Source organism: Cyrtonyx montezumae, unplaced genomic scaffold (assembly GCF_038088225.1).
Source record: "Cyrtonyx montezumae isolate F1298 unplaced genomic scaffold, pur_monq_1.0 scaffold_22, whole genome shotgun sequence".
In the NCBI taxonomy this organism is placed as follows: Eukaryota; Metazoa; Chordata; class Aves; order Galliformes; family Odontophoridae; genus Cyrtonyx; species Cyrtonyx montezumae.
In genome coordinates, this window is record NW_027071959.1 from 5,224,805 (window position 1) to 5,246,441 (window position 21,637).

The 21,637-nt window shown below is 46.2% G+C and overlaps 1 protein-coding gene across 4 annotated transcripts in view; it reads left to right on the plus strand.

Moving 5' to 3' along the window:
• APLP2 (amyloid beta precursor like protein 2) overlaps positions 1–21,637 on the plus strand; it is a 38,819-nt gene that overhangs the window by 12,712 nt on the left and 4,470 nt on the right. For 2 of the 4 annotated variants that reach the window (XM_065738543.1, XM_065738544.1), the window contains exons 2-14: positions 4,456–4,629; positions 5,772–5,901; positions 8,715–8,827; positions 10,307–10,482; positions 11,006–11,223; positions 12,833–13,000; positions 14,986–15,101; positions 15,305–15,379; positions 16,577–16,735; positions 17,125–17,253; positions 18,763–18,862; positions 19,414–19,584; positions 20,190–20,225. In XM_065738543.1, coding sequence (XP_065594615.1) covers positions 4,456–4,629; positions 5,772–5,901; positions 8,715–8,827; positions 10,307–10,482; positions 11,006–11,223; positions 12,833–13,000; positions 14,986–15,101; positions 15,305–15,379; positions 16,577–16,735; positions 17,125–17,253; positions 18,763–18,862; positions 19,414–19,584; positions 20,190–20,225 — 1,765 coding nt within the window. The remainder of the gene's footprint in view (positions 1–4,455; positions 4,630–5,771; positions 5,902–8,714; positions 8,828–10,306; positions 10,483–11,005; positions 11,224–12,832; positions 13,001–14,985; positions 15,102–15,304; positions 15,380–16,576; positions 16,736–17,124; positions 17,254–18,762; positions 18,863–19,413; positions 19,585–20,189; positions 20,226–21,637) is intronic. The other 2 variants (XM_065738545.1, XM_065738546.1) reach the window with 2 other exon arrangements.

A 21,637-nucleotide genomic window follows, 5' to 3' on the forward strand; every position in this document is an offset into this window, starting at 1 on the left:
TGCTGCTCACGCTTTGGGATCTCTGGGGATTCCTGGAGCTGACACTTCCATTTTCAAGCATTGCTGCAGATGAAACCTAAATGCAAAGTGAATTTGAAACAAAGAGACTCGTCCGCTGCATTGTCAATTGTGTGACCGTGATTTTCCGTAGTGGATATTCTTAGATTTTCGTAGTAACCATATAGCACATGAACAACTCTTCAGAAATGGGAAGCAAACCGAAGATTTCCCGTTAAGATCCTGGGTGTGCTGGGATAAAGACTTCATTCCAGACTCATCTGATGGGATGAGCAGGGTGGGTTACTGCAACATCTCACCCTCCAGAAAATTCAGAATGCAGTTACTTCTGACATTTTGCAGGTATCTGTGCTATTAAGGTAAGCTCAGAAGAGAAATTTGGGTTGCCTGTAGCTCAGCATTGTGCCAGAAGGCACAAGCAGAAGTACGAGATGACAGGACTGCATCTGCTGCAGTGCTGTAGTGAAGGTGTAAAACCTGTGTGAGCTGAAGCAGTTCCTCCCGGCCTCGTGGGTCAGAGCAGCTTCCCAGGTCAGCTCAAAGCCTTGCTGGCAGTAGGACTGGGAAGACCTCTGAGATCCTCAACCCCACCCCACTGTGCTCACTGCCCACATCCCTCAGTGCCACATCCCCACAACTCTGAGACACCCCCAGAGACGGTGACCCCCACTCCCTGGGCAGCAGAGCAGTGCTGCACTGCTTCTTCAGAGAGGAAATTGTTCCTAATACCCAATGTGAACCCCCCCCAGTGCAACTTGAGCACATCACCTCTCACCCTAAGAAGGCAGAGACCAATTTGAGATGAGACTTTCTCCTCCCTTCCTGCCTCGCTTCTGAATCTCACATCTCTCTCTGAACATGAGAGATACAGTGCAAAAGGGGAGTGCCCTTTTCAGGTTACAGAGCCTGTGCTTTGGTTGGCAAAACTCACTGATGAAACCTGCTGGCTGAAGTGGAAGGAGTGAGGAGTAAATGAAGAACTGGATCCTTAGAGTGAGGTGCTTCCATCAGAGAGGGTTTGGGGTCTGAATTGCAGTGTTTCAGGTCCATAAACCAGGCACTGTGCGACAGGGTGAGGAGTGTCACTGACATTAACTGCCCAGAGATGGATGTTTGTGGAATCCAGTGCCTTTTTTTTGGTCTTGGATATCAAACTGGATTGCAGAATTACACCGAAAGGCAGAGTGGAAATGATCGTGAAACATTTTGTAACTTCAAGTGCCAGCATGGAAAGCGGTGTTTTATGTAACAGTCTTTTCCCAAATAACATGCAGCTTGCTCTCGTGTTAGGATGTGCATTTGTGGGGTGCCAGCTGCTGAAACGACAGTCTCATGGGGTGTGCATGGCTGTGTGTGCTGCCCCTGGCAGTCTGCTTGTGCAGGGGGTTGTTCCTCAGCACCCACAGAGGTGTCTGCTTCCATTTATGGCTGGGGAATTCCCGAGGAGGAATGTGCTTTGTTTCTTCATCCCTCTGCAATGGGATGAAGGGGGGGGAATTCTCTGGAATATCAAATGATTTAACTAAGGGCATGATTTTATCCTGAGCTTCCTTCTGGCTGATGTTGTCACCAGCCCTCCTGCAAAATGTGCTCAGAGTAACCAGCTCTTGTGTGAGCTTAGAGTCATGGCCTGGTCAGCCCGAGCTTTTCCTTTTGGTGTGCTGAAAGCAACTGTGGGGGCAACAGAAGAGGTCTTTGCCCCAGGAGCCCCTCGTAGGTGATGTTTTTCACTTGGGTGGCGAGGTTAAAGGTATGGCCTCTGCTGTGCTGTGTTCTGTCCTTACAGGTTGAGCGAGATGGAAATGCCAAGTTAAGGAAGCGATGTGGTTGGTGAAAAATGGGAGCCCAGTACTCACAGATCTTATCTTGGGGGCCACGGGGTTAAAGATTCAGCTCCTGCACATCACAGTTCATTAACTCACCCAACTGTGCGATTCCAGAGCAGACTTATTCCGTTTGATTGAAAGTGATGAAATCAAGCAAGTAATTAGTCTCGTTTGTTCAGCTGCGGATTGGGGTTTAGCATGTTCCTGTAGCTATAGCAACAGCACCGACTGATATGCAAACTGCTGGAGCAATCCTGGAGGAGGAATGGTACCTTTGCCACAGTGCGAGGTGTCAGGCCGGAGAGACAGCAGAGCTGAGCACCATTAAGGTGGTGTGTAAATAGCGGGAGCTCGTGACCTCAGCAGGTTGGTATGTGTTTGAACAGGAGCTTTGCTCCTGCAAGGCAGTTGGGAATGGATTACCCGTGGATGTTTCTGCCTCTGGATGGGAGCTGCACCTCTCCTGCTTAAGCACTGACCTTATTTTGCTGCATACTTGCAAGGGCTTTTCTTCAAAGTGAGTTTCACGAGCATAGGCTGTGCTAAGGATGCCCAAACCACTACAACATGCCTCGTTCTCACCAGGGCCGACGCTGTGATGCATTCCTTTTTGTTCTTTCCAGAGTTCAGCTCGGATCCTGGATGTAGTTGTAATGTTACAAAAGGAATTTTTGTTGTGGATCACTTCCTCTGATGTATCTGATCCTTGGTGCCCACGTGGTGTTTGTTTTCAGAGAGATGCAAAGGCCCTCTCAGAAAGTTTGCGTGTGTGTTTTTGGGGTCGTGAAGGACCATCCTACACTTGCCTTTTCCTTCTGGCACAGCAGGGTGGTGAGGAAGGCAGTGCAGGAGCCCAGGCTTTGCTGTGTTGTGTCAATTGGCTCCTGCACAACACTTGTGTCATTCTCCTGGTCTGCACCACTCTGCCGTGGTGGTTGTGTGCTCCAGGAGGCCGACAGACCAGAGAATAGCAAGTGGAAGTTTTGCCCTGTAACGTCCCAAGCTTCTCAAGAAGCAAGCCAGCAAACCACCCCTCTCTTTTGCAAGAGATTCCTTGTCTGTATTTTAACTTCTGTGCCGTTGACTTCTGAGAGGTGTTTTGTGACAGGGCATGGATGCTGCTATCTGATGTGTTCAGTTCTGTATTTAGTTCCTTTGTGATCTGTGCTGCGATGTGCCCTCACAGATGTCTGCTGGATGAAAGGGTTTTTAGCATGAATAAAATCTAATGCACGTGAATGCTCTCTCTGCTGTTGAATAGTTCTTAAAAGTTAAGGAATATTTTTCTATCGGATGGCCTGGCACTGTGCTTGGCTATCTCATGTTGACCTTATCCACTGAGCTCTAGCTATGATTTGCTGCCTCACTGTCTTATCTCAAGACACTGCTTTTGTGTGAGTAAGGGGAAAACTGGCTAGTTAGAAGGGGCTTGTTTTTTTTCCCCTAATATCTAGAAAGCAGGAGCACCTGGGGTTGACCAGCTCAATTCTGATCTTGATCACTTTTTACTCGCTGCAGATGTATGTGTGTTCACTGAAGCTGGTGGGGATCTGCAGGCAGTAGGGAATGAACAGTGCCTGCAGAAACGCATGCATTTTTGAGTGCTTGAAAGGTTAAATATGAAGGCAGGATTGGTGGCCTGGGGTAGTGCTGCCTGCCAGAAAAACAGAGCCTTGGGGCAGCGCTGCTCCCGAGCTGTCTTGCTGTTTCTCATCTGCCTTATCTGAAGCACTTGAAATGGATTTCACTCCCCCAAAAGCGCTTTGAAGAGCTTTTGATTTGGGAGTTCTTAGGGAGGGTTGCTTTGTCGGTTGGTTTTCTTAGGGTTGGTCTTCAGTTACGCAGGGAGAGGACAGCCAACTCGTAGCCCTACTGAAAAACCCAGCTCTGCAGTTGATTTTAATCCTGTTTCTTTTTTGGTTCATCCAGCAGGATTGCAGGAAAGGAAACTGGCCTTGTTTCCAGTGCTCACTCTGCAGTTTGACCCGGACGTGCCTTTGTGCTGTCAGGCTTCTGTCCCACGCACTCAGTCTGCCTGTGGCAGAGCACAGGGCGAGGGATGGCAGCTCTGGGGAGCTGCCTCAGCAGCAGCAGCCATCCTTCCTTGGGCTTTGAGCAAGCTAGGTGTCTGTGTCCCAGATGTGTGACAATCTCTGGGCAAGCACCCGACTCGAATCTCTGAGCCAGCCTCGTGAAGCAGGAAGCGATTAATTCATGAGTGGTAGCAACACTGGGAGCTGCACAAAGGAGTTTCTGCCAGGGGTTAATGATATTACTTGATTTATCCCCAAATATTGGGGATGGGAAAGCAGCTCTTTAAGTTCTTCAGACATCTTTTGTGGGCGCAGCCTTCAAGTGGGAGTTACCCTTTGGTTTCAGTAAACTGTTGCAAAAATAAACACAGAGTTTGGAAATACGAATGCATTGCTGGTGAAAGCCTGGAGTGGGGAGCATTGGCTTTAAGGAGTGTGGCTACAAAATGCATTTGCAAGACTTCACCGATGGAAGTGGGAGCTCTCTGCAGATGCCAGAGCTTTTCTGGTGCTTCGAGTTGTTCTGCTTTCTGTCAGATAAAGCAATCAACTTGTGTTGTCTTTCTTTGTCTTCACAGGCACTCGCAGCCAATGCTGGGACAGGGTTTGCAGTGGCAGAGCCTCAAATTGCCATGTTCTGTGGGAGGCTAAATATGCATGTGAATATCCAGACTGGGAAGTGGGAACCTGACACTTCTGGGACCAAGAGCTGCTTTGGAACGAAGGAAGAGATTCTGCAGTACTGCCAGGAGGTGAGGGTTGCTGTGGGATCTGGTTCTTCACTGCTGTGAAGGAATTGGGTTTGAATTTAGCCAGTCAGGAGCCAACTAACCCTGCAGGAGAGTTGTATTTGACTGTCTCGCTTCCCTGAACTGCCCTGCTGCCATGGAAGAGCAGCAGGGATGCTGCAGTGGGACTTACATTAACCTCTAGTTGATATCAGCTCACACTGCCACAAGAAGGCCCTCGGTCTGTAGGTCAGGGAGGTATCTCTGTTTTCAGGGTTTGTCTAGTTAGATCAGGGTCTGCTCAGCAGCTGACACCTATTTCAGTTGGAACATGGTTGTGTTGTTATCAGTGACGTGTGCAGATCAGCCAGAATATTAGCAAAATATTTTCATCAAAACATTGGCTGTACTTTGAGGTTCTTCATGCCTTAATCTCCTTTCACTTTGCTCCAGATACCTCAGCATATTGGCCTTGAAGAGTGTCTTTAATTATTCTGTGGAGGGCATGCAAAATACCACAAGGAATGTTTCTTTAGTGGGGAGGTGATAGAGCACACTATGTCTGGACTGGAAAACTTTTAATGCTGTTTTACCAGGCTGATGTAACTGGGGCTACATGTGGTTCACGTAGCGGAAACCTAAATATAAATCAGTGTCTGCACTTGAGAACTTGAGCAGAACACGGATTGTGTTAATAGGTTATAAATGGAGCAGGCGTAAGGAAACCTGAGGAGTTGGGTGCATTTTAGCTTGGCAGTTGATGAGACGGTCTGAAGATGTTATTAGTCCTAGTTGTTGGTGCTTGCCCTCTTCCGGAGGGTATCGTGCTCTCAGTGCACCAGCCAAAATGAAATGGGTAAAAATCCTCCTCCTCCACCTCCATGCAAAGCCAGAGGCCTCAGCTCCGGGTCCCTAACCTGGCTTTCTCCTGCCACGTGTGAAGAAGTGATGACACATTCCAGTGCTGATGCCCTGCGTGATACAGCTGGGGGCTTTTTTATGTCTTCAGCTGTTGGAAGCTTGATCCAGAAGAGAATGTGTATCCGTGTACAGATTTGAAGTTGCTCTTGTTTGGAGAACTGGCCTTGCTCCTTCTGGCTCAGAGCCATTTTGTGCATTCCTTCTCCTTTCTGGAAATAAATTTATCTGTGGTTCTTTTTAAACAGATGTATCCAGACCTTCAGATTACAAATGTCGTGGAAGCCAATCAGCCTGTCAGTATTGACAGCTGGTGCAAGAGGGGGAAGAAGCAGTGCAAGGACCACACTCATATCGTCGTGCCCTACAAGTGCCTGGGTGAGTGCATGACTTGCTTCCCTGCATTCCTGCGGGTGGGGGTGAAGAATTGCCTCCTGGCTTCTTAGGGAGGGAACATCTGAGTTTATAAGGCTTCTCTCATATCAGGTTGCCATTTCCACATCCAACTTCCCCTCAGATGGTTTTATTTGCACAAGATGGAACTCTGCCTTTCTCCGGCAGACCGACAGCTTGATAACAGCTGCGCTGCAATAATGGTGCCTGGTGTGAAAAAGAAATCCCCATTCTCTTTGCAACTGCCATAAAAACCTGAAGGCTATTGTATTTGAATATCACAAAGACACTGGGATTTAATACTCTGGTCTTATTTTTGTGGAGCTTTAATATTTTGTTGCCTTGGAAACTTAAATGCTCTGCCTGTTCAGGCTTCCTGCTTCGGTCTTGGCAAGAGATCTCTATTCTGTTTCAATGCCTATATTTAAACTTAGCTGTTTCAAAAAGGCCCTGCTTCTTGCAGTGATATCCCTTGTCCCCAGTTTTGTACTGTGGAAGATAGTCAGATAAACTGTCATGGATTGCACTGTACTTTCCACTGTCTATCCACCCACTGGAATCAGGCAGCACTTGTTTACCATGCAGCTTTTGACCTGGAGGTTGTGATGGGCACTGCTGTGCTGGTTTTCTTAATTAGAGCATGTATCTCAGGTTAGCATGTGGGTTGGCATAAGAAAAACACAAGGAAATTCCAGAAGTCTGTGTAGGTACTGTTCTCCTGTATGTAATACCTTCTACAGAGCATTAATAAAAACTAAATTCAGTGTGGTTACATCCCAGGAGAAAGATAGGTCTCTTTATAGGTGTGAAAACTCAGTTGGAGAAGCAACCAAACCTGACTGATGAGACTGAGTACCTCTAATGGGAATAAGGATGAAAACAAGCTCTCTGGGTTTATAAGGAGTCATCTGTTTTAAAAAGAATCCTCTCCCAAGCGTGTTTTTCAGCTGGAAATTAACCTGATTTTGTGGCACAACCCTAAAATCGGAGAAGTATGAGGCTGTCTGTTAGAGGCTGTCATGCGTGTCATCTGCCGCAGTGCTCGTGGGGCCCAGCCTGTCAGCTCTTTGCTTCTTACATCTGAATTGCAAGTCATAAAATACATTTTCGTGGTCTTTATCAGTTTGCAAAACGCTTGTTGTAAGTGGATGATGAGCGCCTCTGGGGTATGCAGGGTGTTTTTATTGTAGGCCAGCTGCGTGCTTTGCTCCTACTGCTGCTTGTGTCTCTCTTGCTGCATTAAGGAGCTGACTGTCTTGAGATAGGAGCTTGCTGTCCTACCGTGTTTAACCTCTCCTGCCTCTCCCCTGCCAATGAAAGCTCTTTAGTATTTCAAAGGTGAAGAGGGGAGGGCCCCTAGCACTAGCACCGACCTGTAAAACAGAGGTAACAATAGGATGGTGGGAGTGGGGCAGAACTGGTGAGGTGTGAAAAGGCAAACTGCTGGCAGAGCTGCCAGGTGCCATGGGAACACCTCTTCTGGCTGCTCTCCTTCTAGGAGGAGGAGGTGTTTTTTTTTTCTTTTTGATAGTAGTGGTCATCAGTGAAGAAAGGTGTCCCATTAATGTGCCATGCATAGTGCTTTTCCATTTACAGCCTGAAATGAGAGAACTTTCTGTGACTTTCATACCTGTTTTAGAAACAGCTTCTGTGGTGGCTGTTATTTCTGATCAGTTTGAGTCTTCTGTCCCCAAAACCACGGCCTCGTGGCTTTAAAGCTGAGTCAGTTTGAGAGCAAAGGAGGAAACTGCCCATCAGGGGTGTGAGTATGCAACGTTTGGACTGATGATCTTTCCTTACCCTTTTTAGGGCATCTAGATATTTTCTTCATTTAAAATTACTGGAATTGGCATTTAAATCTGCAGGGAAAAATCTAAACTCTGAGGAAAATGTAATGTTTTGTATTACAGTGCTGATGTTTTTTAGGAGTTTGGACTAAGAACGGGAAGTAATGCCTGTGTGGTTCCAGTACTGATCCAACATGTGTTGGCACTGCGCTGAGCCGTGGTAGATATTTAACTTAAACAGTTATATTGGTTTGCCCTGCAGCAGTTGAATTTCTTTGTCTGCTTTCTTCCTCAAAAGCAGGAGTGTGGCCTTCAGCTGTGCCAGAACGTTGTGCTGGTGAGGCTGTGGTTGTCTAAATGCTGGAATGCAGTGTTTGCTGAGTCTGGTTTTACTCTGTTTTTCAGGCCGTGCGGATTTGTTTTCCGATCCTCTGTTTTGGTTAGGGCTGTCCGAGCTGGGGAATGTGCTGCAGCTGATCCTGAGCTAAGCCATCTGGAAACCTGAAAAACAAAACAAACGTGGCTTAATCAGATACCCAGATACTGACAACATAGATAACACTTGTGGCACATAAAAACGTTGAGGCTGTTAGAGCAGCAGGCGGCTTGAACTAGCCTTGGTACGATGCAGCTCATTTAGAGACTGATGATTGAGTGCTTTGAAAGCTTCTGTATGCAGATGCAGTGCTCTCAAAGATTTGTGTGAAATCACTTCAGCAATTTGTTGAGTGCCACTCTCAACGTATTGCCTTCAGTTCAGCCTTAGGGTTTGTGCAGTGCTCAGCCATCAGCCCCAGATCCCGTTTTTATCTTGGAAACTCCAAGGCTCTGTTTTTTTCCCTGCATTGGCACAGATAGCTGCTCTGCCACGAATGTACCTGACCAGACCTTAACGGCACCTAGGGCAGAGTGTGCTCTGGGGACACCTGATGCTGTCTTTGTCTCCTGTATGTTTGTGATGGCATGGAGGGACCCTTGTTCACTGCCCTGTGGCCGTCTCTTGTTTTGTAGTGGGTGAGTTCGTGAGCGACGTGCTGCTGGTCCCGGAGAAGTGCCGGTTCTTCCACAAGGAGCGGATGGATGTGTGTGAAAGCCACCAGCACTGGCACACGGCAGCAAAAGAGGTAACTGAGATGCTGTGGCAAGGGTGTTTACTCTGGATACATGCTCTTGGATGGCTGTAGAGTTGGAGCGTAACAGTGTTCACCTCTGGGGTCCCTTATTCCCATGCTGCAGGCTGTGACCTGAGGCAGAGAGCGATGAAAAAATGGTTTAAAGTACTCCAGTGACTTCAAAAATCTGTCTGGCTGCTTGAGTTACTTCCCACTCTTGCAAAACTGTCCTAAGTAGCTTCCCAAGATCATACCCTGGGATGGAGCTGGGAATTGAAGTCATATCCCTGGGGTATATCACAGTACCCAGTGGCTCATCCTGCCTCCCATGGTGTGGGCAGTCACAGTGGTTGGAGGCTGTTTGGGGTTTTTCCTGCCCATTAACATTGGTGCTGCTGCTGGGGATTTGGTTTGGAGTGCAGTGCGAGTTACGTTGTGACCGATTAGTGAGGTTTTACATAAGAGATGGATTATCTGCTCAGAATAAATCTCCACCGTGGGGGCTTTGGGTGGTTTGGTATGTGTTTTTTAAATCTGCGTAGCAAAAATGCTGTCAGTTCTCTGCACACCCATTTCAGATGGGAGTAATTAAAAAAAAAATCATGGTTAAATATATATGGTTTAAATTCTATAGAAACAGTAACGCAGTGTTTAATTGTGACAGTGTTAGTAAATAAGAGGTTAAGGATGTACCAATTAAGCTTCTATTTCTTTAATTTCCTGAGAGAAAAACCTGTCTTAATGAAGCTGTGCTAGAGGAATTGCTTTTTAATTGAGGACAAACTTTATGCACAGAAAATCACTTGCTTTCAACATATTCGTTCTCCAGAAATATTTGGCTCATTTTGTATCTGTGCTGTTTGAAAGCAAAGCAGAAAAGTCTTCTGATCTGCATAATAAAGCCTTTCTTACTGCATTTTTGTCTGCAACACCACACAACTGTACATTTCCGTAGTTCAAGAGGAGCATTCAGACATAATGTCTAATCACAGTTTGGATTGGGCTTTTTCTTGAATTAGCCGATTGATTTTCATCTCCAGCCCGTTAAAATAATCTTGACACAAAGTGCAATTGGGCAATTACTCACTTACTCATGTGAAGTTTAATAGATAAAGTTCAATGGAATGGCCAGCCCAGAAAAGCAAACAGCAGTTCCTTTTCTCCCAAGTGCTCTCTCCCCTGAGCTGGCACAGAACACCTGATTATTTCTGCAGAAATTAGCAGGGCTGTGACAAATGGGTGGTTGATAGGGGTGGGGGGCTGTGCATTCATGCCAGGAAGCACTGCATGGCTCTGATCTGAGACTTTTCTGGGGATTTTGTTACGCTACAAATTTCAATGCCGTTTGCTTTCGGTGGTCAGACTCAGATCGTACTTTGCTGTTGTCTTTTTTGCTGTCAAACTTAGGCCATTGGTCCCAACACTGGGACTTCTGATAGGCGAATGTGATCCAAAGCAAGGGTGTGATTCTCACATGGGCTCCTCTTTCAGGCCTGTCTGACAGAGGGGATGATCCTGCACAGTTACGGCATGCTGCTGCCCTGCGGGGTAGACCAGTTCCACGGAACAGAGTATGTGTGTTGTCCTCAGACGAAAATTGTGGATGAGGCTCTGTCCAAAGAGGAGGAGGATGAAGATGAGGATGAAGATTATGACACTTACAAAAGGTGAGGCTCTTACTGCTGTCATGGGTGTCAGCAGCTCTGTATGTGAAGCTGCCATCACCTGTTTTACATAGGTGATGGGGTTTGAGAGGAGAATTCCTGTGCTTTTGAATTTCCTAGAGGAGAGTCCTGAGCATGAACGAGCCTTGCAGGAGCCAGAGTGACTTTTCAGTATCCTGTGGCTGAACAGCCCCCTCTTCCTGCCCTTAGTGGTTCAGAAAGGCTGATAGCTGTAATGGGTATTTCTTTGTTGCAGACTTGAGCTTACTGAAAAGAAATTGTTAAAGAAACATTAGGAGTCCCCCACTGAGCTAGAGGCATGGGGTAGCTCTGCCTCTAATAGCTGACCTGTCAGTAATGAGCGAAGTCCCATTGCTGGGGCTGATGAATCTTCCATATGCTTACTTTTATTGTCTTTAATTTTCCTAAAACAGTTGAAAAGAGAGTCGTTATTCTGTTATGTCAAAGGCTGGCTGCAGAGGAACTGGCTTCACCTTAACTCCCTAACCTAACTGTATCCCTTCAGTGAGTTCCCTACAGAGGCAGGTGTAGAAGACTTCACAGGGACAGCTGTGGAGGAAGATGAGGATGAAGAAGATGAAGGGGAGGAAGAAGAGGACGTGGTGGAGGATCGTGATTACTATTATGATAGCTACAAAGTAGATGATTACAATGAGGAGACCACTACAGAGCCCACCAGTGACAAGGCCGTGTCTGAAAAAGAAGTTAGCAGTGATATGAAATGTAAGTCGTGTTCTGGCCTCTGGGCCTCTTACTTCCTTGTACTCGTGGTGGCTGTCAGTCAGTGATAGATTTATTTTTTTTTTTATCAAGTCAGTAAATGCCACTCGGAAGTTTTATTTGCCAGATAAGTTAGCAAACAGAGGAAAGCTGATGATGCTTGTGTTTCAAGTGTTGAAATTAACTCTCTGGAGCATGGGCCATATGTTTCCAGATAAACAGCAGAACTGCTGGCAGAAAGCCCAGTGTTTGGCACACTGAATGAGCACCTCCATGAAGGTGCAGCGTTGAGTCAGAAGATGATGTTGGCATAGGCTAATTTGGGAAAATCTGAGAGACATTTAGGGTGCACCTTGAATTCCTCATTTTGGATTTTGTGTTTTATACCCAGATTACAAAAAAGGAAGCTTAAAGTGGAGGGGCATGTTCTGCAGAGGTGGCATTGAAAGTGCCCTTTGAGGTTGAGGATGATACTGGGTGCTCCGTTCCACTCTCAATGTCAAACAGTAGTGGCCTTTGCATAAGCCCTCCTCTTTCACAAAAGGGAGAACATTAGCACCGTTGGCCAGCTTTCATTACATAAGTATTTGCAGTAGCTTTTGCTAAGTGGTCAGTGCCATTCAGAGGGCATCTGCTGACCCTGGGGAGCATCAGTGTTACAGGGTGTCCTAATCTTCCCGTGTCCAAGTGTCTGCAGAGAGGAGGAGGAGCGAAGAGGGATTGAAATTCAATTAGCTACAGATCACTGAATCATTGCCAGCAGTTCTTGCATCTTGCTGGTAAGATGCCAGCATGCTGCAGATGATTTTCTGTGCCGAAACAAGGCTTAGATCATATATGTTCAGAACCGTTACAGATGTGCAGATGTTGAAACAGATTTGGACTGGAGTGTCTGTTTTGGGGGGTACACGGTCTGTTTTCTTGAAGCACTGTGTACAGTTGCTGACTTAGGCAGCATATCTGTTCTCTTGCCTCAAAATAACCCATCAGCTTGCTTATTGTGCAGCAGTCCACGTGCCGTGGCTATCAGGACTTCCAGTATCTAGTGTGTAGCCTTAAAAACCTAACAGCTCTAATTGCCACAGCAATCGTGTTCCGTGTGCTTAGCCTGCCTTTTCACTTGCTTTTACACCTCACCTGTAAGGCACTGAGCATCTGTCCAGGCACAGTGCAGTGGAACAGGACATTGCTGAATGCGTTAAGCAACCCTAATGGGTTTTCTCTCCATCGTGCTGGTTTTATACAGCAGAGGCCCTACCATTGGGATACCCAAGAAATAATTCTGGCATCAGCAAAAGAGATCCTAGCTAACGTGAAATTACTCTTGCAAGTGAAAGCTGCTCGTTGAGACTCTGGCTTGGGCAGCCCACTGCTACACATTTGCTGCGAAGCAGCATGTGTGGGCCTTTCCCTTGCAATCCTTGTGGTGAACACTTGTCAAATGTTAAGAATCCCCCTCAAACTGACAATAGCCCTGTGATGAAGGGCTGACGTAGCCATGCTGAGCCCAGGTGTCCAGAAGGAGGTGTGAACCAGAACCACCACCGCGTTGCACGTTGCTCGGCGCGGCCTGCGTTCCTCACCAGCTCACGTTCTCCCCGTCTCCACACAGCTGTCTGCTCCCAGGAGGCGATGACAGGGCCCTGCCGGGCTGTGATGCCTCGTTGGTACTTCGACTCTAGCAAGAGAAAATGCATTCGCTTTATATATGGAGGCTGCGGAGGCAACAGGAACAATTTTGAGTCAGAGGAGTATTGTATGGCTGTGTGTAAAAAGATGAGTAAGTCCTGCCTCCCACTGGCCCTTTTGCAGCTAGCCACTGTCTGTCTGGCATTTGGTGTCTCCTCCTCCTTGCCTGGGTCAAGAGAGGATCCGTGTGTAGCCCATCCTTTTGGTTCTGGTGTCTGTCCTATTGCAGCAGTCTCCTCTTGTCTCTGCTTCTCAAGGTCTTTAGGGTTCGCTTTCATGGGGAAAAGTGGTTCTGGTCGTGTGCTCTCTGTGCTCAGCGTTGGTCTGTGGCTCTTAGCAAGGGCGTGGTTATCTTCTGGATCTATAGCAGGAACCAGGGGCCATCTCTCACCTCTTGTTACGAAAACACCTAGCTTGCCTATTTGCATAATGGCTTTTTTTTCCAAATACATGGAAGAAAGCACTCGTTTTTCCCCAGTCACATTGCTGTGCATGTGTTGGACTAGTCAGTCCTGAAAAGCAAGCTGCTACTCGCTGTTCTCCTGCAGGTAGGCGTTTTCTTGCTATTACATTTTCAGAGAACATCAGTGCAGTAGTATAGAATTCAGATTCCCACTTTCAGCCCCGCTTGAAATATGAATCACGATTCAATCCCTGCATTTTTTGAGAGCTTGAGGTTTTTGGCACCAATTTCAACTGGCTTTTATGTCAGATGATAAAACTACCAAAAACATTTTAACCTCCTTATTAATCTTATTGTTGAACTCCAGCACTTCCACTTCAGCTACCATTAAAGCCTTTTGAAAGGCTTTTTGTGTTATCTGGGGCTTGGCAGTCTGACTATACAGCCATAATCCTGTTTACAAAATGGGCTTCATGCAAGTGCTTTAGATTGGGCTGATCTAACTGAAGTGGTGAAATAAAAGATGTGGATGTCAGGAGCTTTTTATACAAAAGTTTGTCCTGTTACAGAGGGATTTGGGGCTGGAAAGAGAGTCAGAGCCTGGTTCAGAAATGCCATGAGCAGGCCCAGAGCACAGTGCTGGGCTGGCACTGTCCTTGCACACAGTGATAATGCCTATGTTGTATGCTGCCATTCTTTCATGCAGTAATTCTTCCCCTTCTGCCCTCCACACTCCCCAGTAAGGGGAGAGGTCTGTAGAGTCCAGTGCCTGCTAAACTCTTCCCCTTTTGCTCAGAAGCACACTGTCTCCCAAAGCAGTGTTGGAGGTTTTATCTGCCCATGGTAGCAAAGTGGCTGAAGGGTTACCTTGACTTCCCCTTTCTGCTCTCTGTTAAAGGACAGTGTCAGAGCGTGTCCCATTTCCCATAGATCCTTTCAGAAAGGGCTCTGGGATGTGGCATGTCCATAACTGTAGCACAGAAACCTGGTTCAGTGTTTCTTAGCTGGGGTGTGTGGGGCACAGAGCTCCCGTTGTGGGTTGTGCTTGAGACTGTCAGTTCTGAAATCCTATTTCTCCCCTTGTTGGATTTGAACGTCGTAAAGACGCAAATCGTCCTGATTATTGGACAAGTCAGTTTGTCTCACTGAGCCTCCTTCTGTTGCTGTCTTGTCTAATATCATTGCCTGTTAGTCTTGTATGGTGCATCTGCTACGGAAGGTAGGTTTGAAGTGTTAAAATACTGCCTAGTGTTTTGTGCAGATTTATTGTCGAGCTCCTTAATCATATTACTGGTATCTGGAGCCAGCTTGTCAGTGAACAGCTAACACACAGAATGTCAGAGCCAGTGGGAAAGGGAAAAGAACACAAGTCCTTTATTCTGCAATGCAAGTCACTCTGTTCCTGGAGCTGAACAGTGCTGCTCTCAGAACTAACGAGAAGACCAAACAGGTGCTGGTTGTCACAGTGCATTACTGTGTGTTGGGATGATGTAACTAACTGATGTTGTGCAGTAGATGGGCAGCTTAGGGATAGAAAAATGGACTGCTGGTAGGTGGTGGTTCAGCAGGCTCCACCTGCCGGATTGTTAATTCTGCAGGTAGAGAGAGAAATCGTTTTCAGTCCAGGATCACGGTTTTCTGAACCTCCACTTACCTCTACCCTCTCTTTGCAGTGCCAACTGATGATGTGGATGTGTACTTCGAAACCCCTGCTGATGACAATGAGCATGCCCGCTTCCAGAAGGCGAAGGAGCAGCTGGAGGTCAGGCACCACAACCGCATGGATCGGGTGAGCGTTGGGCTTTGGCCTTCTGTACTGCACTGCGTGGCTGCTGCCCCTGTGCTTCTGATCAAACTGATGGCAGGCTGACTTTCTTTCCTGTCACTAGCTTCTGTGAGTGTCTTACAGTGTGGCAGTTAGTTTTTTCTCTTCTCTAACGATCAGATGTGAATTTCTGTCTTGTTGATATGTTCTGTCCTTTTCTTGTCTAGGTGAAAAAGGAATGGGAGGAAGCAGAGCACCAAGCTGTGAATCTCCCCAAGGCAGAAAGACAGACTCTCATTCAGGTAAGAGCTGAAGGGCCTAAAGAAGTAAGCTACTGGTGCTTGGCTTTCATCTTGTCAATAAACTGAGAGATATTAATATTCAAAGCCAAAAAATGACTGAAATGGAAGAACAGTTTTCCTCTTCTGTCAGCAGTTGCCTTTTAGAGGAGATTTGATTCAATTGTGTGTTTTGTTCTTGAAGCTGGAGATGATCCGATATAGTGCCAGGTCCTTTCCTAAGCCAAGCAGGAGGAAGCTGTCTCACCCCCAGTGCAGAGTGGCTGCAGAGCCAAATTGTAACTTCAGACCTTCAGCCTGCTTTTTTTGCACTAAGCAGCAACCTCACAGCCCAGTTCAGATTGGCCCTGGTGCTCTGGGCACACATTTCCTGTTTGGGCAGACTTAGTGAAAACCACTTAGACAGCAGATAAAGCTGGTTTGCTGCCAGAATGCCAATCTTCTGCCTTATGAGTGGAGTTCAGTTAGATGATGAAGTTAATCAGGAATATGCTTTGTATGGGATTGTTAGAGGCAGACTCTCCTGGCAGTGGGAAGTAGATAAAGTTCCCCCAAACCAGTTTACAAGTGACAAACTAGATGATCAGCCCAGTTTGGATTTATCCTGGAACAGAGGTCTCTCTCCACAGTATTTAGCATAAGCAGCTGCTTGAAATCTCTACAAGTCCAAATGGGTTTCCATTGTCTTTGGTGAATCATAACAACACTTAATGAACATTTCTGGTTCATTTGGAGACAGTGGTTCTGACCTTTCTACCAGAAGGTTCAGAGATTTGATCTGAAGGTGTGCTGATGAAAACTCCCTTATGCAATACCTTTGATTTTGCAAATTCAGATTAATGTATCTAGGGTGAAGGGATCAGTCTTGTTCCTGTGTTACGAGGTTGAGGGAAAGAGTTAATATTGTGTCATTTGTTCAGCATAGTCTTGGTCTCTTGGCTCCGAAATAATCTTTATCTGCAAGGCCACGAGCCCTCTTCAGGCCTTGGAAATGTGTTGTTCAGGATGTTTGGAAGTAAATTGTATCTAGTTAATTCACATATACAAAATCTGCATCAACATCTGTCAGTTCCCCTCTCTCCTGCTGTAAATGTCTAGGACATGCAGTGTGACAGGCTCCATTTATTCTGAGGGGGTTATGTGAGGGAGAGAGATCCTGAAGCATACAGGATCTCATAGAGACTCTGTTCTTTGTTCCAGCACTTCCAGGCAATGGTTAAATCTCTGGAGAAGGAGGCAGCAAGTGAGAAGCAGCAGCTTGTGGAGACTCACCTGGCTCGTGTGGAAGCCATTCTGAATGATCGTCGTCGGATTGCTCTGGAGAACTACCTGGCTGCCCTGCAAGCTGTCCCACCACGGGTGAGTTCCTTTGCAATGCTATTTTACAATGGGGAAGTGCTGGGTGGAGTGAAAGGTGGGAATGGCCTGGTGAGGAGACTGTGACCTGCTGGGTCAGAAGCTGGGAAGAGATTCTCAGTAAAGCTTTCTCCATCGTGGCTGTTTCTGCTGAGGACCTAGCTGTGAGTCTCCTAATTGACTCTATTTTCTGTCTAAAACAGCTCTACTTTGTTCAGTGCTTGTAAGGCACAGCGTTCTGAATCAAACAGACACAGGGGAAAAAGGTATTATGTAAGAGGTTTCTACAGTGGCAAAGCATGTTCACATCCCAGGCGCTCTATTTCAGTAGCGACTTATTCGAATCAAGCAGATCTGAACTCTTACCTCCTCCCATTCCCCAAATCCTACAGCCCCACCGCATCGTGCAAGCTCTGAAGCGCTACGTCCGTGCTGAGAACAAGGACAGGCTGCACACCATCCGCCATTACCAGCACGTCCTGGCAGTTGACCCAGAAAAGGCTGCACAGATGAAATCTCAGGTATAAGAATGTGTCTATCAAGGGAGGCACTGATGCCAGCAGTGGCTGTCGGGGGCTGTTGCAGGCATGCGTCAAATCCACGCTAGTTTGCTGGGAACTGTAGCAACCTGATAGGTTTGTGTGGAGATCTCCTGTTCTGTATGCATGCTGTCTGTCATGAGATACTCCATACGGTTTCCTTCAGTGCATGACTCGGTGTGAAAACATTGAGGCTTGAGGCTCTGCTACCTTGCAACATCTGGTTTTAGCCATCAGTTATTGCTGCTCACAGTAGCAAGTGTAGGGATTAGGGCTACTTTGGTGCCATCTCTGTGTTTCCTTTTGTTGAGTACCCATGAAATTATCTCTTGGAGATTTGCTCATCTTTGGATGCGCTTTCATCACTTTAAAGACCTTTTCATTTCTTTCAAGGCTAGTGGTATACCTTCAGCTCTTGTCTCATTGCTTTTCTACCACTGATTCTTGCTTTCTTCCTGAGCTACGTGTCCCCAGAAAGATTAATAAGAATTGTGATGCTTACAAGCTGTTGTTTGGCTTGTGATAAAGAATATGCAGTAGCATTGTCAGAGAGAACTTAGCATATCAAACACGGTCTGTCCTGACCCTTTGTTCTGAAGCTGCCAAAGCCCAAGAGGGAGTGTGTGAACTGTATTCTTAAGCTGAAACCTAAAGAGTCCTTAATTCATTCTGAAGGCTGCAGTGTCAACAAATCGACATGTGAGGGATGTGGGTGGTACAGTTCAATTTCCATTCCCTTTACTTTTCAGATGCACTTTAAGCTCCTCAGTCGATTCCTCTGACTGACAAGCTGCCACATATAAAATTAAATTGCTTTCATCCTTGCTCTAAAAGGTCAGGTACATGTTAGACTGTAAAAGAGGTCCATTCAACTCCTTAGCTTTCTCTAACATTTGTCTGTCTGTATTAATGTGTTTCTTGGTCTGCATGATCCCTGATTATGTAGCACCCTCTGCAGGTCAGGCTTGACTTCACCAGTGAATTTAATATGCCAGGGAAACATGATTTGAGGTTGAATTTATTTCTGGAATGAAGGGAGAAAGCTGTTGCCAGCAAATGGGTGTAGTGGGTACAAGACATGTGTAATGTATCTGCTGTTCTGAAAGGCACCTTTGTTCTGAAATCAGGATAAACAGTACTGTGTGCTCCTTTGCACAGATCTTTTCTAGTAGCAGGGAATGATAATCCATTTAATAAAGCACTTTCTTGTAGCTGCAGCATGAAATGAATTATGACCGTATCTGGAATATGGATAACAGCCATCTTAGTGCTTCCCATAGAGAGCTGGTTACGATGAAAGTCAGCTGAATCCCCTCTCTTCCTCTCTCTCCCCCCTTCCTCCTTTCTTTCTTTGTTTCTGTCTCCTTCTGGACTAGAGTGGTCCCATTCTGCTCTGTCATGGCAAATATGCTAGTAGTAGGTATTTTATTAAATAAATGGAGGCTTGGTAGCAGTCTTTGCTGACTCCAGTGTGTTCTTGTATGCTTGCAGGTGATGACACATCTCCGTGTGATTGAGGAACGGATGAACCAAAGCTTGTCTCTGCTCTACAAGGTGCCATATGTGGCTGAAGAAATTCAGGATGAGATTGGTGAGTGTGTCTGTGCCAGCTGCCTTGCCACTGTGTTAGACTAGGATCTCTGCCTTGATATGAAGCAGACTGCAAAAAACTTGCAAGCTCCCTTGAGGATGTGCCCTAAACAACAAGGGGTGGGTGTGTACACAGGTACTGCAGGGCAGATATTCTGTGGGTTGTGCAACACAGCAGATCCAGAGTAGCTTGTCCTGAGAACTTTCACTAAAGTCAACAACAGTCAGAATAGCAAAGCTGCCATTTGAGGGTACACAAGGAAAGAAGCATAAAAATAAGTGGAAGCTTTCTTGTTTCGTAGGATTTTAATCCCCTCTTGCCAAAACCTCCAGCCACATCAGGCCTCTGGGCTCTTGTTTGCATGTATTTCTGGCGAGTACCTTTAGTGAGCATTCCAGATGAGTCCTCCGTGTATACAAGATAAGATAACCTGGCAGCCCAGAGGAATGTTTGCCTTGCAGCTCTGCATCAGCTACTTCAAACCATCTGCCCCTTTCTTTTCTTGCCAGGCTTCATGCAGTTTGTCTAAGATTGCCTCTTATTCCTTCTAGATGAATTGCTTCAGGAGCAACGTGCAGACATGGATCAGTTCACATCCTCCATTTCTGAATCCCAGGTGGATGTCAGAGTGAGCTCCGAGGAAAGTGAAGAAGTTCCCCTGGAGGGTAAACCCTTCCGCCCGTTCCAGGTGAAAACATTCCCAGCTGTGCCTGAAAATGAAGGTATGCAGCTCTGAAAACTTGGGTTCACTTGCTTTACAGAACATAGGCACTGCTTTCTTGACTGCTAGGTCAGCTCAGTGGCACGAGATGCTCCATCCCTTGGGGTCATCGAAGAGGAAAGCAGCTGCCCCAGCCCGTGTACGCTCAGACTGTGTCCATTTGGAAGAAATAGTGCTGCTAGAAATTTGCCCTGAACTGCATTCTTGATTTCCTGGTTCTGCTCCTTGCAAAACTGTTTTCTATCTTTCCATTTTGCAGGAAGTGTTAATTTTTTACAGTGTAGCTTGATCTGGAATTCGCTGTCAGCCTTTAACTGAAAAGTTCTCGTGTGAGTCTTTGTGCCATGACCTGCTGAAGGGCCACAGGAGTTGTGTTGTTTTTTCTTTTAATATTTATCTACTTTATTTATCAGTGGTTGTTGACATCTGGTGTATGTGTGTGTATTTGTTTAAAAAATGCTTGAAGAGAGTCCTGAGCTTAAAGAAAAGCTGTAGACTAAAAGCTTTTCCCAGGGCCTGAGTCAGAAATCACACACAAGCTTTTTTTTCCTTTCTCTCTTAATCTCCTTTCTCTGCTATTTTTGTTTTTGTTTTCCCTCCTGCTAGATCCTCAGCCGGATTTGTACCATCCAATGAAAAAAGGTTGGTTCTAAGCTGCTCCCTCACAGTGCTTCTGTCACTCTCCTACCTTCTCTGTGTGCTCGATAGCTTCATTTTAGTTTCATACTCACCTTTGTTTTCATTTCCCTGCCCTCATTTAGTTCAGTAACTTCGTTTGTTTCATTAGGCATTAGTGTTCAAGAAATAAGCTAGTCTGAGTATCCAGTTGGTTCTGTGTGTTCCTTTCTGATGGACTGGCAGGTATCTCAGAATAGATTTCTTTACCCTGGGCTTAACAGTCTGTCTGAAGCCACGTACTACTTCATACCTCATCATTTGTGCTCAGATACTCAACACTTATCAAAATAAACCAGGCAGTGCTGGTGCTAAATAATCTGAAGGCTGTTCTGCACCTGGCTGCAGCACTGAACTAAGGATCCAAGTGCCACAGCAGACACAGGCTGTATTTCCCAGCTAAGTGCCCTCCTAGGCATTATGGAGGAAATGTTCGGGGGCAGGTAAAGTAGAAGATTCCTTCTTTGTGTTTGTCTTTTCTTCATCCCTTTTTCACAAGTAGCATCTCCCCATATGAGCAAAGTCCCATGTGATTATCTATTTCCCCTTGAGCTCCTAATTGATTCTATAGTAACAGTGTCTGGCTAAAAAGGGGCTGACTGGGCTCTAAGAGGGGCATAGAAATATTGATGTTCAGTTATGTTCAGTGTCAGGGATACTGTCTCAGGTAACAATTAGGCCCAGCTGACCTGCTCACTGAGCCAGTTCCCAAAGTAGCCGTGGAAAGCTCATTGTCAGAATGCTCTCTTTAGGGGACTAAAACAGTCCCTTTATTTTGCCTTTGGTTCCGGATGCATTGTGCAGAATTTCAACACCAAGGATTTTGCTAATGGCCATCTAATGTGAGCACAGATAACCCTGTAATGTGGTAAAGACCAGAAACTGTTCTCGTTACCAGTATTTCTTTACAAAAGTCACCTTCATCGTTATGGAGCAATGCACAATTAATTCTGTGTGCTGGCTACTCTGGAAAGAATTATGACAGCCTTTAGTTTGATTCTTGGTGGATGTGTTGTCTTAAGGATGATAAGTATAGGCTGGCCTTCTCCCCACTTGGGGAAGTGGAAGTTTCAGATGATGAAGGAACAAAGGTCATGTCCTACATTTCCCTCTTCTTCCTTTTTTCATTGAATTTCTCAAGGGCTTCCAGGGACATTGCTTATTTTGTGTGTGTGGTTATTGTGGGCTGGGTTTTGTTGTTTTTTTTCCCCCTGGGAAGTATATAATCTAAACTGTGCCTTGGAGCTCTCTAGAACTGGCTCTGTTATTGGGTACAGCACTGTGTGACAAATAGCAAAGCTCAGTGCAGCAGCTGAACTCCCAACTCTAGAGACTGTTTTGTGCTGGCTCCTGAGAACTGAACGAAGCAGCCATAGGCC